Here is a 14335-nt window from a genome sequence, read left to right on the forward strand (position 1 = left end):
AGAGAGAGAGAGAGAGAGAGAGAGAGAGAGAGAGAGAGAGAGAGAGAACCCAAACTGTTTAACAAACATGTTGCAGAAGAAGAAAATGGCTTTCAATTAATGATGTCCAACAAAGCCCTGCTACCAACCCCCCCACTCCTCCCCACCCCCGCTTCATATGATGTTTTAAATCTTGAGGGAAATTGCATTGTTTCCTTCTTTCTTTCACACATGATTTTTTAATTTTTAGGAGGTGTGTTTATGTTGCTTCCCTTTGGAACTCATGCTGTATAGGAACCTAGTAGGTGGAGTCCAAAGTAGATCAAGATAAGGAGAATCCATCTTCTATCAACTCTAACCCTGTTCTTGCTTGTCCAGCTTCTTGGAGCTTTAGAACTCTTGTTTTCTAGGTCTTCATAGAATATGATCAACTACAACAAATGCATGTGGTCATTCTGTGGTTCTGTAAAATGTTGGCATGAATGTGTCCCTTTGATATAACTACTTGGGTGCTGACTATTCTCTCTTATAAAAAATATTAGAAATATTTAATAGCATCAGCTAACACTGGGAATAAAAAATTGATTGCTTAATAGAAGTCAGTTCCAATGTTGTTCTCAACTAAAAGTACCCAGAATATACAGTACAGATGTTTCTAGACATTTTTCTTTTTTTGTACATGTATGCATGTGTGTGTGGTGTTGGAGTGGGTGTGGATTCACATGTATGTGGGCACACATGCATTTGTGGATGTGAGCCTATGCATGTGCATGTGGAGGGCAGAGTTTGGCATTGTGATCATGCTTGTACACTCTCCACCATATTCACTGAGGCAGACGCTCACCAAACCCAGAGCTTGCCAGAACAGATGGCTTAACTATCCAATTTGTGTGAGATCCTCTCTCTCTCTTCCTTCTGAATGCACAGTACGAGTGGCTGCCACACCATCTTAGCACGTGAGGTCTGGGAATATGAACTCCAGTCTTCACCCTAGTACCAATCCTGCACCCCAGTTCCCAGCAGATTGGATTTGAACAGCATAATGCAAATTTCTTTGCATGTGTCTGTTTTCTATGTTCTTTGGACCTATATGACATTACATAACAATTAATAAACTGAACTTTATTCCCTACTAGTTTTCTTTTCAGAGAGGGCTCATTTTATTTTAAAAGATTAAAATAAGATTATATCTGAAGAACATTTTGAGAATAAAATGTGTGACTCACATCACCTTTCATTGATTAATTTTTTGTTATTTCTTTACTGCATCTATGCAAGTGGGTGCACACCAACTCATCTTTTCCTCTCTGTGCATAAGTTACGTTTTAGGACTGTTTATTTGTAAACACATTAACTTTTTACATCATTAGACATTAACTTTCTGCATCAGATTTTCTTGTGATGCTCTGTGTCCTTGAAATTATAAATTTATCTTCATTTATTTGTAGAATATGTATATATAATGTATACATATGTACTCCCCTTTCTTTGCCTGTTTTGATTCTTATTGTTTTGTGCTGTTATTTCTAGTTTATGCTTTCTTTTACAACATCTCCATGAGCTCATAAGCACATATATTTTGAACTCTTGACTGAAGAGGTAACTGTATTTTTTTGGCCCCTCATCATCACGGATACAGTTAAATTGGTTACCTGCAAACTTCTTAGATTAAAATCTTAAGTAATATTTCTTTATATTTTAAATTCTAGCATGATAGCAATTTCTAAATTTTCTGAAGTCATTTATAAACCTTTTAGGTTTGTTTCTATGTGTACTATATGTACTAGCTGTCTTAAAAGCAACAGAATTAAGTGATTGGAAGAAGTATCTTAGGTGAATGTAATTTGTTAAGTAGATATATAACTTGTTAACTAAACTATAAATTCTTTCCCACTAAAGATACTTGCTTAGCCACAAGGAATAGCACGGGATGTGCATTGTCAACCTCTTTGCTTTCTAACTACTTATATGTCTTTATCCTGGGACAACTCTTTCTGGGAACTGGAGGAACTCCGCTCTACACCCTGGGGACAGCCTTTATTGACGACTCTGTGCCCACACACAAATCTTCTCTCTATATAGGTGAGTGAATTCTTGATATCACTTTGTAGGGAGAGTTGGTGGTGAGTTTGCCTGGCATGGCTTCCATTCCTATCACTAAGGGAGAAACAAACAAACAAACAAACAAACAAAACCAGGTTAGTTTTAATGCTATGATGATTTCATTTGGATAAATCCAATTGTACTTTGTTTAATTGTTTACTGTGCTATCATGTCAGTTATTGGGGTCCACAATGGTTTTATTGTGGTCTATCCTGAACATGCCTGACATTCCTGAGTGGGAGGAGCCACGTCAGCAACCTGTGCCTCTATTGCCTAAAACCCAGACGATTTTGCTCAGGGTATAGAGACTTCTTCAATCTTATATGGATGGGACAAGAAATCATAAGGAAAAAACAAAACAAAACAAAGACAAAACAATACACCAGTTTCCCAAAACACTGGAATTTTTCATTTAGAAGCCATTGTTTTCTCTAATTCTTTGAAATCTAGCACAGCCTATAAAAGGCCTTGTGTCTAAATATTTTATAATTTACTGGCACCTGAGTTTGTCTGTGTATTACAGTATAAGAGGGATCCTTGGCTACAGTTGCTGCAAGTCAGTGGGTAAGGCTTAGTCCTGACAAAATCTGCTGGGAATATCCCCAACAGAAAAGCAACTGTAGCCATTTTTACATCTTTACAAAAGTAACAAAGCATCCTAAAAATGATTAATACAATACAATTTGCAATATTTAAAAAGTCTATCACCCAAAGAATTTACAAATCACTAATTTTTAGCATTTTGGAAGGAGGGTTGAGACGAGGTCTAACTATGTAGCCTGTGGATGGACTGGAACTGTTATGTAGACCAAGTTGGCCTCAAACTCAGAGATCTACTTGCTTCTGCCTCCTGGGATTAAAGGCATTTATTCACACATCCAGTCCATTTCTAGGAATTTTTCTGTCTAGTAAAAAATTTTTCATGTTTTTTGTCTACAAAATATTTGAACACAAACCTTTATATGTATTCATTTATAAATTGTATACTTGAGGTTTTCTAGCACATTTTCTAAATTTAGAAACTTGGCTATTATGTATTTTAAGGTATCTGACAGATCAATACACCTTTCATACTACTTTGCATCAATTATCAACTTTAATTAGAGACTTGATCTAATAATAGGTACCTCAGTCCTTTTGTCATTGATGTATGAATGTTTAGTTGGGGAAAAACCAATTTCTTATGTATTTCTTTGTATATACATCAGAAATTTTACAGCAAATGAAAAGTTTAGAAGGTGTCAATACAGTAAATTTCATTTTGCAAATGCTTTGTTATATATTTCAACAGTTTAAATAATATCTAGAGCTGTTTACTGCTATTGCTAGTAAAAGTGAGAGAACTCATTAGGAATAGTGTCTAAGGGTGAATGGTTTGCTTTTAAGCTATAGACTTATTACTGGATGATGGTGGTACACACCTTTAATCTCAGTTCTTGGGAGGCAGTCTCTGAGTTTAAGGCCAGCCTGGTCTACAGAGTGAGTGGGCTATAAGACAGCCAGGATTATACAGAGAAACCCTGTCTGGACAAAACAAACAAACAAACAAACAAACAAACAACAAAACAAAACCCAGAAGCAGATCTAGGTGCTACAATCTGCTGCAGAGTAAAGAAAGAAAGATGTCTAAGTGGATACAGAATGGGGAAGCTTCTTACTTCACCTTGTCTTCTGCAAGACTGCAAGCAGCATTATTGCTAAAGGAAAAACAGTGTATATACCACTTCACCACCAGATAGTTGCATAATATACAAGGATTTGTAATTATGGGTTTATTTTAACTGCTATTATTATAATCAAGTGTTTTTTATAGTGAGTCATTATTTTTAGGTTCCTTGACATAACTGTTAACCGAATTTCACACTCTTTTTTTAATCTTTGTAATTTTGATGTAGGCTTAATCATTAAAATCTTTCTTTAGAACAATAAATTCCTTCCCTATTGTTAGAATGTGGAGCAAAGCTGTTTAAATGACTATTCCTAATGCCTTTAATCTTTTCCTAGGAATCGGCTATTCTATGTCAGTCCTAGGCCCTGCCATTGGCTATGTGTTGGGTGGACAGCTGTTGAAAATGTACATTGATATTGCTATAGGAAAAAGGCAAGGCACTATCTGTTTTGTTTTTTTAGTTGTTCGTTCTATTGTTGTAAAGTAAACCTAATTTCCTTGTTCAGAATGCCATACAGGATTTCAGGAAATAAAACAATGTGCACATTGTGTCTGTATTGCTTCCTGGATCTCTAAGCACAATAATATACTTATTCATAATTAAGGATATCTAATAGAATCACTGGTGATTTAAAAAAATACTTTATATACTCTTTGTCTCATTCAAGAATAATTATTAAGTAAAAAGAAAAAAGTAGCTTCTCCATAGGTTTAGTTGCAGATGGATAACATGAATTGTCTTATAGGTATCTGAATGAGAATAGGTTCTCTGATAACTCTGATAGTTATAAAAAAACAAAACTAAAAATATGTTGCTTTCATAGCCAAGAATGTCAAGATAATGATATTTATTATTTATCCAATACTTATATTTTATATAGCACATTTTGTGTTAGCTTATGCTATATATCATCCTATTCAGGTCCCCAAATAATTCTGAATTCAGCAGGACAGTCGTGGGAAAGGATATTTAATATGAAGGGGAGATTGTCAGAGTGATACATCTGGGAGAAGGGCTCATTGATATTAAAATATGAGAACCATTGTAAAATATTTAATAAATCATTTCAGAAAAATGTTAATAAAAGTGTTCTTTGAAGTACACTGTATGAGACATTTAGCATAGATCAGTGCTTTATTATGAGACGTGTTTAGTTTATAATAAATGAAAAAATACCTATATGTGTTGAATTCTGTATGTTTTAAAATTTAAAATTTGTCATGTTTATATTTAGTGTTAAATATTTTAAACCATCATTCTCTATTTGCCACTTTATAAAAGAATTACTCATTTTTATTCTCTGTGTATGAATGCTTTGCCTGCATATGTGTCTATGTACTATCTGTATGTCTAGTGTTAGCAGAGGCCAAAAGAAGGCATGAGGTCCTGGGAACTGGAGTTGCAGCTGGTTGTTAGGCACCAAATTGGAGCTGATAGTCAAACCGAGGTCTTCTGCAAGAGCAGCAAACACTGAGACATCTCTCTATCCCCCCTTGTTTGCCACTTTCTGATGTTTTCCAAACCATGTTTAAACCTCATCTATACCCGTATGTCTCCACTATGCCATTATTGTGTTGGCTTCATTACAATTTTAGATATAGTAAGAGCCTACCCTTTGTACTGGAATTATAATATTAACTACATTATAATTAATTAAGACTGAATGAGTTTTAACATTTAAATTTAACATTTATTTTTTTTTCCTGTCCTTATAGTTCTGATGTCACTGAGGATGACCCCAGGTGGTTGGGGGCTTGGTGGATTGGATTTCTTTTAGTGTGGCTCTTTGCTTGGTCTTTGATAATTCCTTTCTCCTGTTTTCCAAAGTATTTACCAGGTAAATGCATTGCCTTTAAGTTCCAAGAGCTTTACTGTAATTCTTGGCTAGTTGTTTTCAAGTTGATTAATAAGAACTATCAAATTATTCTGTTTGTTTCACAGATCTTCATGTTCTGCCAGTGCACATTTCTGAAATTTAACTTCTTAGAAGAAATTCAGTAGATGCATTAATGGTTATTTTTTAATTTCCATTTACATTTAGTGAATACTAATCATCAGGAGCCATTGTGTTAAAGGAGCTCTCATTAGGCAGGTGGGCCTTCTGGAGGGCAATCTAGTATTTTGCAAGGTCTGCACTATGATACACTCCAGAATTGCTACCAGTCTCTGACACTATTTCTTTGTGCACGGCTGAATCTCTCTATAATCTGGTATGGTGTGAATTGTCACTTTCTGGGTATTTATTGCCATTCAGATAATTAATTCCTTATTACAGAATTCCTGACTTGAAGCAAATGATTTTAAACTTAAATTGTTTAAGAGCTTCAAAAACAACTTTAGAGTGGTTATGGCTGTAATAAATACCTTTGTGGTCCTCAAGATACCACACTAGGAGACCCAAGTCAGGCTGATTTGTAGCCTCAGATAGCCTTCACTTAGGAATCCTGGTATACACAATAAAAATGTAGTCAAATTGGTTTAAGCTTTCCATGAACTCAAATTATAAACAATGTCTAGTTAAGTACAAGCCTTGTTATCATTATATACAAACTATTCCGTTGTAATTCCTTATACTTTGTCACCTTACTGTCATTTTAATATATTTAATATACTTTGTTTTTTGAAATGAAAGACAGATAAGATCATCACCCCAAAGATAGCTGAAAAATAAAAATGTGTACCCAGGTTAGTCTTAATTGAAAAGACATATATTCATGTAACTTTTAGGCCCTGTTAACCTTTAGACCTTGTCAACCTTTGTCACTCTGAACTCACTCTGAAATTATGTAATGGATACATAAATAAGAAATGTTTAGTTTTAAAACATGTAACCTGTTGTATTTTAGAATTCAGATGTTTTTGTGATTAATTGCCTTCTTTGGCTATGAGGTAATTCTTTTTGTGAGTACATATACAGTAACCAAACATTAAACAAAGTTGAAGATAAATTTCTTAATTTCATCCACCCTTTTTCCCTTGAGCATGTGTGTGTAAATGATTTTTGTCTTTCTCCCCATTTTTCCTTTTCTTACCAATTTACAAACAAGTTAACAGTGATTTAGGATCTAACTATTGGCCTAGGAAAGGTAGGAAAAGCTTACTTTAGTCTATGGAGGCTTCCTGGGCATCCTACCCCTGTGCAGGAGCTAATCTCAGATCAAAGAGCTTCTTTTCCCAACCCCTTGCAGTTTACAGTCTTCGCTGTAGAAAAAAATAAGGAGTGCCTGCAGAGACCTATACTCCAACCAAGGACCATGTGTGGAGAGGATCTAGACCTCCTGTTCAAAGGAAGCCCATTGGCTGCTTAGTTTCCAAGTGGGCTCCCTGTTAAGAGATACAGGTCTCTGATGTGAACTCAGTGGCTGGCTCTTTGATCACCTCCCCCTGAGGGGATGCAGCCATGCCAACCCACAGAGGAAGATGATTCAGCCAGTCCTGATGAGACCTGATAGACTAGAGTCAGATAAAATGGAGGGAGGTCCTCCCATATCAGGGGACTAGGGAAAGCGACTAGGATGAGAAGAGGGAGGGTGAGTGGGACTGAGAGGAAATGAAGGAAAGGACTACAGTGAAAATACAAGTGAATAAACTGTAATAAATAAATATATAAATAAAATTAAAATTTAAAAAAAAGGTGACTAGTTAAAGTTTTCCCTTTAGTAGCAGTGTAGTCAGTTCCTAGACATTGTGAAGGAATCCTGGGCTCCCTCATCTATTTCTTTTTCTTTCAATCATCTTTCTTGATTGGCTGCTGATCTGTTGCTTGAGCCATCAGCTTAGGGACCCAAGAGATAAAGTCCTGGAATCTTGCCAAAGCAGACAGACACTTTGGCAATTGCACTCTAGAAGACTTTAACAACTAAAGAGTATGGTTTCCTAAAATCTTCTTTGTGTTTCTTCTGAATTCTTGCCTTATTTTTATGTAAGATATAATCATAAACTATTACTTCGTGTTCAGTTAGTCAGTAATTTTTAAGGACCAACCTGTGTTAAATCATTCAAGATAATTATTAATAACTGTATTACTACTATTTTTTTCAATCATCAAACTCATTCTATCACATATTAATTTGTAACCCATATTTCAATATTAGACAGTCTGAAAAACATCTTAGTAGAAATGAATATTCATTCTTTTATGAGATCTTGCTTCTAAAGCATTTTACTCAAACTTGAAGGCATTTATTTTAGTTGTAATTTGCAGCAAAGCTTTCGGAAGAGGATGGAGGTGTGTGGAGGTGGGTGGAGGTATGTGGAAGCTGTGGAGGTGGGCAGAAAGAAACCTGACAAACTGTACACAGGTGAACTCTGTTCTCTCTCCATCCTTGGCTATCTTATAATGCCACATAGGAACACTTTTCTCAGACGTATTCCCAGAGCTTCTGTGGTTTAAAACAAAGAGCCATGAGGACAGACAGCAATATTACCTCATCTTCCAAGCACATGTCTATGTCTTCCTTTAATAAACAAAGAAAAACATTTCAAATAAACAAAGGCTGTTATGAAACTTCAGATAAAAAAATAACATTTTGGGAGCAAAACTATGTCATTGAGTTAAAATTTACTGACTAAACATTAATGTTTAGACAGATTAGAACTTTGTTTGTTAGTAGGTATTTGGTTGGTTTGGTTGGTTTGGTTTTGGGTTTTTAATTTTTAGACAAGGTCTCACATTATAACCCAAGCTGACTCTGCCCAAAGACTCATGTCAGTTCCCTTGGAATATCCTCTTGAGTGCTGAGATTATAGAGCAGAGCCATCCCACCTGGCCACCCTTCATGAGTATTAATAAATAGTAGCCTTTAGCACATCTAGATTATAGGCATAGATATTGACACAATTTTATTACCAGAGGGAAAAAACTGAATTCTAGTGCAAAATACATATGCATACTGTGTAAATCAATTAAAGAATAAATGTATTTAAAACTGATTAGTGGAATGAGAAATAGTAACACAAGCATATTTCTTTCTCTCTCTCTCTCTCTCTCTCTCTCTCTCTCTTTCTCTCTCTTTTACCCCTAGGGACAGCAAAAATTCAAGCTGACAAAACTTCCCAGACTCATCAGAATAACAGCACTTCCTCCCAACATATAGATGAAAATTTTGGAAAGAGTATTAAAGATTTTCCAACTGCTGTGAAGGTAAAAGAGAAGTTCTCTTTCTTTCTCTGTCTCACCATGTGTGTTTGTGTGTGTATGTGTGAATTTTCCTCAGTGTCTCATAGAAACACAGTACTTACACAGGTGTAGCCCCCTTGTTTGCTCCCAATCTCACCCTCCCTCCCATGCAGCTCTCCAAGTCCACTCATGTGGGAGGTCCTCCTCCTCTTTCATCTGACTCTAGCCTATCCGGTTTTATCAGGACTGGCTGCCATGTCTTCCTCTGTGGTCTGATATGGCTGTTCTCTATCAGGGGTTGGTGATCAAAGAGCCAGCCACTGAGCTCGTGTCAGAGACAGCCCCTGTTCCCCTTACTAGGGTATCTACTTGGACACTGATCTGCCATGGGCTACATCTGTGCAGGAGTTCTAGGTTATCTCCATGCATGGTCCTTGGTTAGAGTATCAGTCTCAGAAAAAACCCCTGTGCCCAAATTTTTTGTTCTATTGCTCTCCTTGTGGAGCTCCTGTCCCCTTCAGGTCTTTCATCTCCCCCCTTTTTTCATAAGATTCCCTGAATTCTGCCAGAAGTTTGGCTATGAGTCTCAGCATTTACTTCAATACTCTGCTAGGAAGAGTCTTTCAGAGGCCCTCTGTGGTAGGCTCCTGTCCTATTACCTGTTTTCTCCTTCTTCCGATGTCCGGCCCATTTGCCTTTTTGAGTGAGGATTGATCATCTTACCCAGGGTCCTCCTTCTTTCTTAGCTTCTTTAGGTGCTCAGATTTTAGTATGTTTATCCTATATTATATATCTAATATCTGTTTATAATTAAGTATATACTGCTTGTGTCTTTCTGTTTCTGGGATACCTCACTCAGGATGATCGTTTTCCAGTTTCTACCATTTGCCTGCAAGTTTCATGTTTTCTTTATTTTTAGTTTGTGAGCAGTATTCCATTGCGTAAATGTACGACAATTTCTTTATCCATTCCTCCGTTGAAGGACATATGGGTTGTTTCCAGAATCTGGCTATTACAAATAAAGCTGCTACCATCATGGTTGAGCAAATGTCCTTGTTGTGTAGTTGAGCATATTTTGAATATATGCCTAGGAGTGGTATAGCTGGATCTCAAGGAAGTGCTATTCCTAATTGTCTGAGAAAGCACCAAATTGATTTCCAACGTGGTTGTACAAGTTTACATTCCCACCAGCAATGGAGGAGGGTTCCTCTTTCTCCAGGTCCTTTCCAGCATGTATTGTCACTTGAAATTTTGATCTTAGCCATTCTGATGGGTGTAAGGTAAAATCTCAGGGTGGTTTAGATTTGCATCTCCCTGATGACAAAGGACATTGATCATTTCTTTAAGTGTTTCTCTGCCATTCCATATTTCTTTATTGTGAATTCTCTGTTTAGCTCTGTACCTTATTTTTGAATTAGATTACTTGCTTTTTAACTTCTTGGGTTCTTTATAGTCTGGATATTAGTCCTCTATCATTTATAGAGTTGGTGAAGATCCTTTCCCTGTATAGGCTGTCATGTTTTTTTTTTTTTGTTTTTTTTGTTTTTTTTTTTTTTTTCTGCTGGCAGTATCCTTTGCTTTACAGAAGCTTTTCAGTTTCATGGAGTCCCATTTATTGAATGTTGACCTTAGAGCCTGTGCTGTTGATGTTCTATTCAGGAAGTTGTTTCCTGTACCAATAAGTTCAAGGCTCTCCCTCACTTTTTCTTCTAACAGGTTTAGTGTGTCTAGTTTTATGTTGAGGTCTTTGATCCACTTGGACTTTAGTTTTGTGTAGGGTGATAAATGTGAATCTATTTACATTTTTCTAGTTATAGACATCCAGTTAGACCAGCACCATTTGTTGAAAATACTGTCTTTTTTTCCATTGTATCGTCTTTGGCTTCTCTGTCAAAAATTAAGTTTCTGTGGGTGTATGTATTTCTGGGTTTTCTATTCCATTCTATTGATCCACCATTCTGTTTCTATGTCAGTACCATGCAGATTTTATTACTATTGCTCTGTAGTACAGCTTGAGATCTGTGATGGAGATACCTCCAGATGATCTGTTGTTTTACAGGATTGTTTTAGCAATTCTGGGTTGTTGTTTTTTTCCATATGAAACTGAGAACTGTTCTTTCAAGATATGTAAAGAATTATGTTGGTATTGTGATGGGATTTGAATTGAATTTGTAGATTTTTTTTTGGCAGGATGGCCATTTTCACTATGTTAATCCTACCGATTTATGAGCATGAGCGATCTTTCCATCTTCTGATATCTTCTTCAATTTCTTCTTCAGATACTTGAAATTATGGAACCTACACCCTTCACAATAGTCTCAAATAACATAAAGTTCCTTGTTGTGACTCTGACCAACCAAGTGAAAGTCCTGTTTGAAATAACTTGTTTTATTAATTATAACTTATCTTCTTTTTGAAGTTTTTATGTGTAACTTTTCAGACTGAATTTCATTGCCCTTTGAGCTGCAAAATAGAATAATTGAAAGAGTATTTTTGTTTCTTTGACAGTGCAAATATTTAGCGTTTCCTCATTAGTATGTAGTCTGTCATTTCATGCTGTTTCTCTTATGCCATGAATTTATCAGTTGTCACTGAATTTGGCTGTCTTTAAACCCTCTTCCTTTTGATTCATCCCTCCTTATTCTCAGCAGTTTCTGGTTATTATTTCCCCTTTTCTACTGAAAGTTGGGAAGTTCTTTGTAAATATGTGAAGGTTTTGTCTACTCTTAGCAGGCAGCTATGCTCACACCAGTTTCTCATCTGTCCTTGATATGTGAAAATTTTGTATGTAAGGCTTATCCACTAATACTATGAGAGAATTGACAGTGTAGATACTTATGTAAAGTTACTTTATATCTAAAAGTAAAAGTAAAAGTAATTCTGAAACGATATTCATCTATGCTCAGTTTCAAGTTCCCCATTTAGTAGATACAGGGGTTTAAATTTATTTTAAATAATCTAATAAGACGTAGTTTTATAGTATAGATATTTACACTAATCCTAGAAAAAGGGACCTTCTCAAATGAGCATCAGCCTCCTCTGCTGGCCTCCTATGGGCAAGCAAGGCATAATAACCCTCACAGTGAGTCAGATGTCAGTTCTTTAGGTGGTCCCCATACAAATCTCTTTCTCTCTCTCTCTCTCTCTCTCTCTCTCTCTCCCCCTCTCCCCCTCTCCTTCCGTGTGTGTGTCTGTGTGTGTGTGTGTGTCTGTGTGCATATATATCAACAATACTTATATTTTCTTGCCAGGGGAACATTGTAGTTTCAATGTTTGCGTTTCATTGCTTCACTTTGTGCTGTTATCCCAGGTATTCACTTGAACTATATTTTTTCCTTAGAATTTGATGAGGAATACTGTCTTTATATGTTTAGTTCTATCAACTACTTCAGAAGCATTAGTTACCACGGGATTTGCCACGTTCTTACCTAAATTTATAGAAAATCAATTCGGATTGACATCCAGCTTTGCAGCTACCCTTGGAGGTAAAAGCTTTTTTTGTTATCACTCAGTATACTTACTGATTCTGCTTAAGCACATTGTTTTTGTTGGGAGAGTGTATCATTTTAGATAGCCCACACCTTAAAGTTTGAAGTCTTTGATTCTCTAAAATCAGTGTTTTATATTAACTTAAGACACAAAAATCTGGGCTAAGAAGAATATATTAATTAGGTGAATACTTTTATTAACCCTCTACTGTATCAATTATACTTTTTGCACCTATGTTTTGTCTGGTAAATGGCTTTTATTTGTGGAAGCCTTGGTGGTGCTGGTTTTGATGTTTTCCAGATGTCAGTATGAGTTACTGAGCATAATTGTGTGTTTTTCATTATCTTACTTCTCATTAGGGGCTGTTTTAATCCCTGGAGCTGCTCTTGGTCAAATCTTAGGTGGTGTTCTTGTTTCAAAATTCAAAATGAAGTGTAAAAATACAATGAAGTTTGCATTGTTTACATCTGGAGTAGCACTTATGATGAGTTTTGTATTTATTTATGCAAAGTGTGAAAATGGGCCATTTGCTGGTGTGTCTGAATCATATAATGGGTAAATATATTTCATTGCTTTTTACATTAATATCAGATATTTTGTATGCATTTACTAGTATTTCCTTTCTTAAAATACATGACTAGGAATTGCCTTTTAAAAAAATTAGGCACCTTTTGTTTGTTTGTTGGAGTATAATACTGTGTGGGATTTTGTCTCATTTTTGTTTGTTTTAGTTTGAATATATAATTTGAAAGCTGTAGGTGCTAATTAAGTATGCAGTTTAAAAGCAACGTGTTTGGCTCAAAAATTCAAGCATTGCAGAGAGTTTGTCTTGTAGGGATTCATACATGATAGAGTTTGAATGTGTTCCCCAAAAGCTAACTTTTTGGAAACAGCCCCCAGATCTATGTGCTAAATGTGCTTGGAGGAAAAAAAAAAAACTTTAGGAAATCAGTAGGAGCTCTGAGGTTTAGGATTAATGGCTTTCTAAGAAGAAGCATCCAAGCTAGCTTGTCTTCTCTAATCTGTCCTGGGATATCCTCATCTACGATCAAAGGCCAAGCAGATACTTCTTCCTTTTGCTTGGACCTCCCATCTTCAAGCATTCTCCTGTATCCTCATGCAAACCTATCATCTTTTTATATTCTTCAACTTGGGTATTCTGTTAAAGCTACAAAAAGCAGACTACAGCAACATCCTAGAAAGAATTTAATAACAAGTTTTTCCTATTAACTTAACATTTTAAAATGTGAGTTATTTTTATGATAAAATTCTTTTATGTGTTAAGATGTATACTAAAAAAGAAATTACCAAGCCTGCATCATGGTTATTGTTCTATTTACTTTGAAATTTATGTTTATTTTAGAGAAATAAATAAGTTCTTGTTCTGTGCTGCAGACAAGTTTCTCCCTCTAAACAGTTATTTTGGTCAGGTTTGTTTTGTTGTGAAGTCCTAAAGCATCAGTGGTAGATCAAGCACTTGAAAGAAAACAGCACTGTACCTTGGAACCTCATTGTGCTGTTTTAATTCTTTCACTTTGTGTGGCTTTAGAGGGAGGTGTCACTCCAAGAATGAGATTCCAAGGTTTTGTGTAATACTGTATTCAAATGACATTATATTTGTTTAGGAAATTTTCCCAATAACAATAATCTTGATTTGTCGTTATAATCACATGTCTGTCATTCCATCGCTTTAATATGGTGTTGAGTGCTCTAAATCAGTGTTTGGTTAAGCCCCATTGCATTTAGTCAAAATGTTTTCATATTTCCTCCTTCAGAGACAGTAAACTCTTACCCTAAAATAGAGATTGGAAAACAGAATGCAGAATGAACAATGGATTAGGAAACTGGAGCTTGAGAAAGTTCTGTAGCATTCACAAGAGGAAGTCTTTTTTATTTTATTTGAGTATACTTAGGAAAGGCTTGTGACCTAAAAGCAAACTGGGCTTTAAAGATTTTAAGGAGTGGAGGAGTAAAA

The 14335-nt window shown here is 35.7% G+C and overlaps 1 protein-coding gene across 1 annotated transcript in view; it reads left to right on the forward strand.

Annotated features, from left to right (window-relative positions):
* The window catches only part of LOC129692163 (solute carrier organic anion transporter family member 4C1), a 62590-nt gene that overhangs the window by 27665 nt on the left and 20590 nt on the right, over nucleotides 1-14335 (forward strand). Inside the window, exons 3-8 of the mRNA XM_055628401.1 lie at nucleotides 1879-2061; nucleotides 4087-4183; nucleotides 5468-5589; nucleotides 8777-8895; nucleotides 12212-12356; nucleotides 12720-12915. Of these exons, the coding sequence (XP_055484376.1) occupies nucleotides 1879-2061; nucleotides 4087-4183; nucleotides 5468-5589; nucleotides 8777-8895; nucleotides 12212-12356; nucleotides 12720-12915 (862 nt within the window). The remainder of the gene's footprint in view (nucleotides 1-1878; nucleotides 2062-4086; nucleotides 4184-5467; nucleotides 5590-8776; nucleotides 8896-12211; nucleotides 12357-12719; nucleotides 12916-14335) is intronic.

The sequence above is a fragment of the Psammomys obesus genome, unplaced genomic scaffold (genome assembly GCF_907164565.1).
Source record: "Psammomys obesus unplaced genomic scaffold, mPsaObe1.curated_primary_1811, whole genome shotgun sequence".
NCBI classification, from domain to species: Eukaryota; Metazoa; Chordata; class Mammalia; order Rodentia; family Muridae; genus Psammomys; species Psammomys obesus.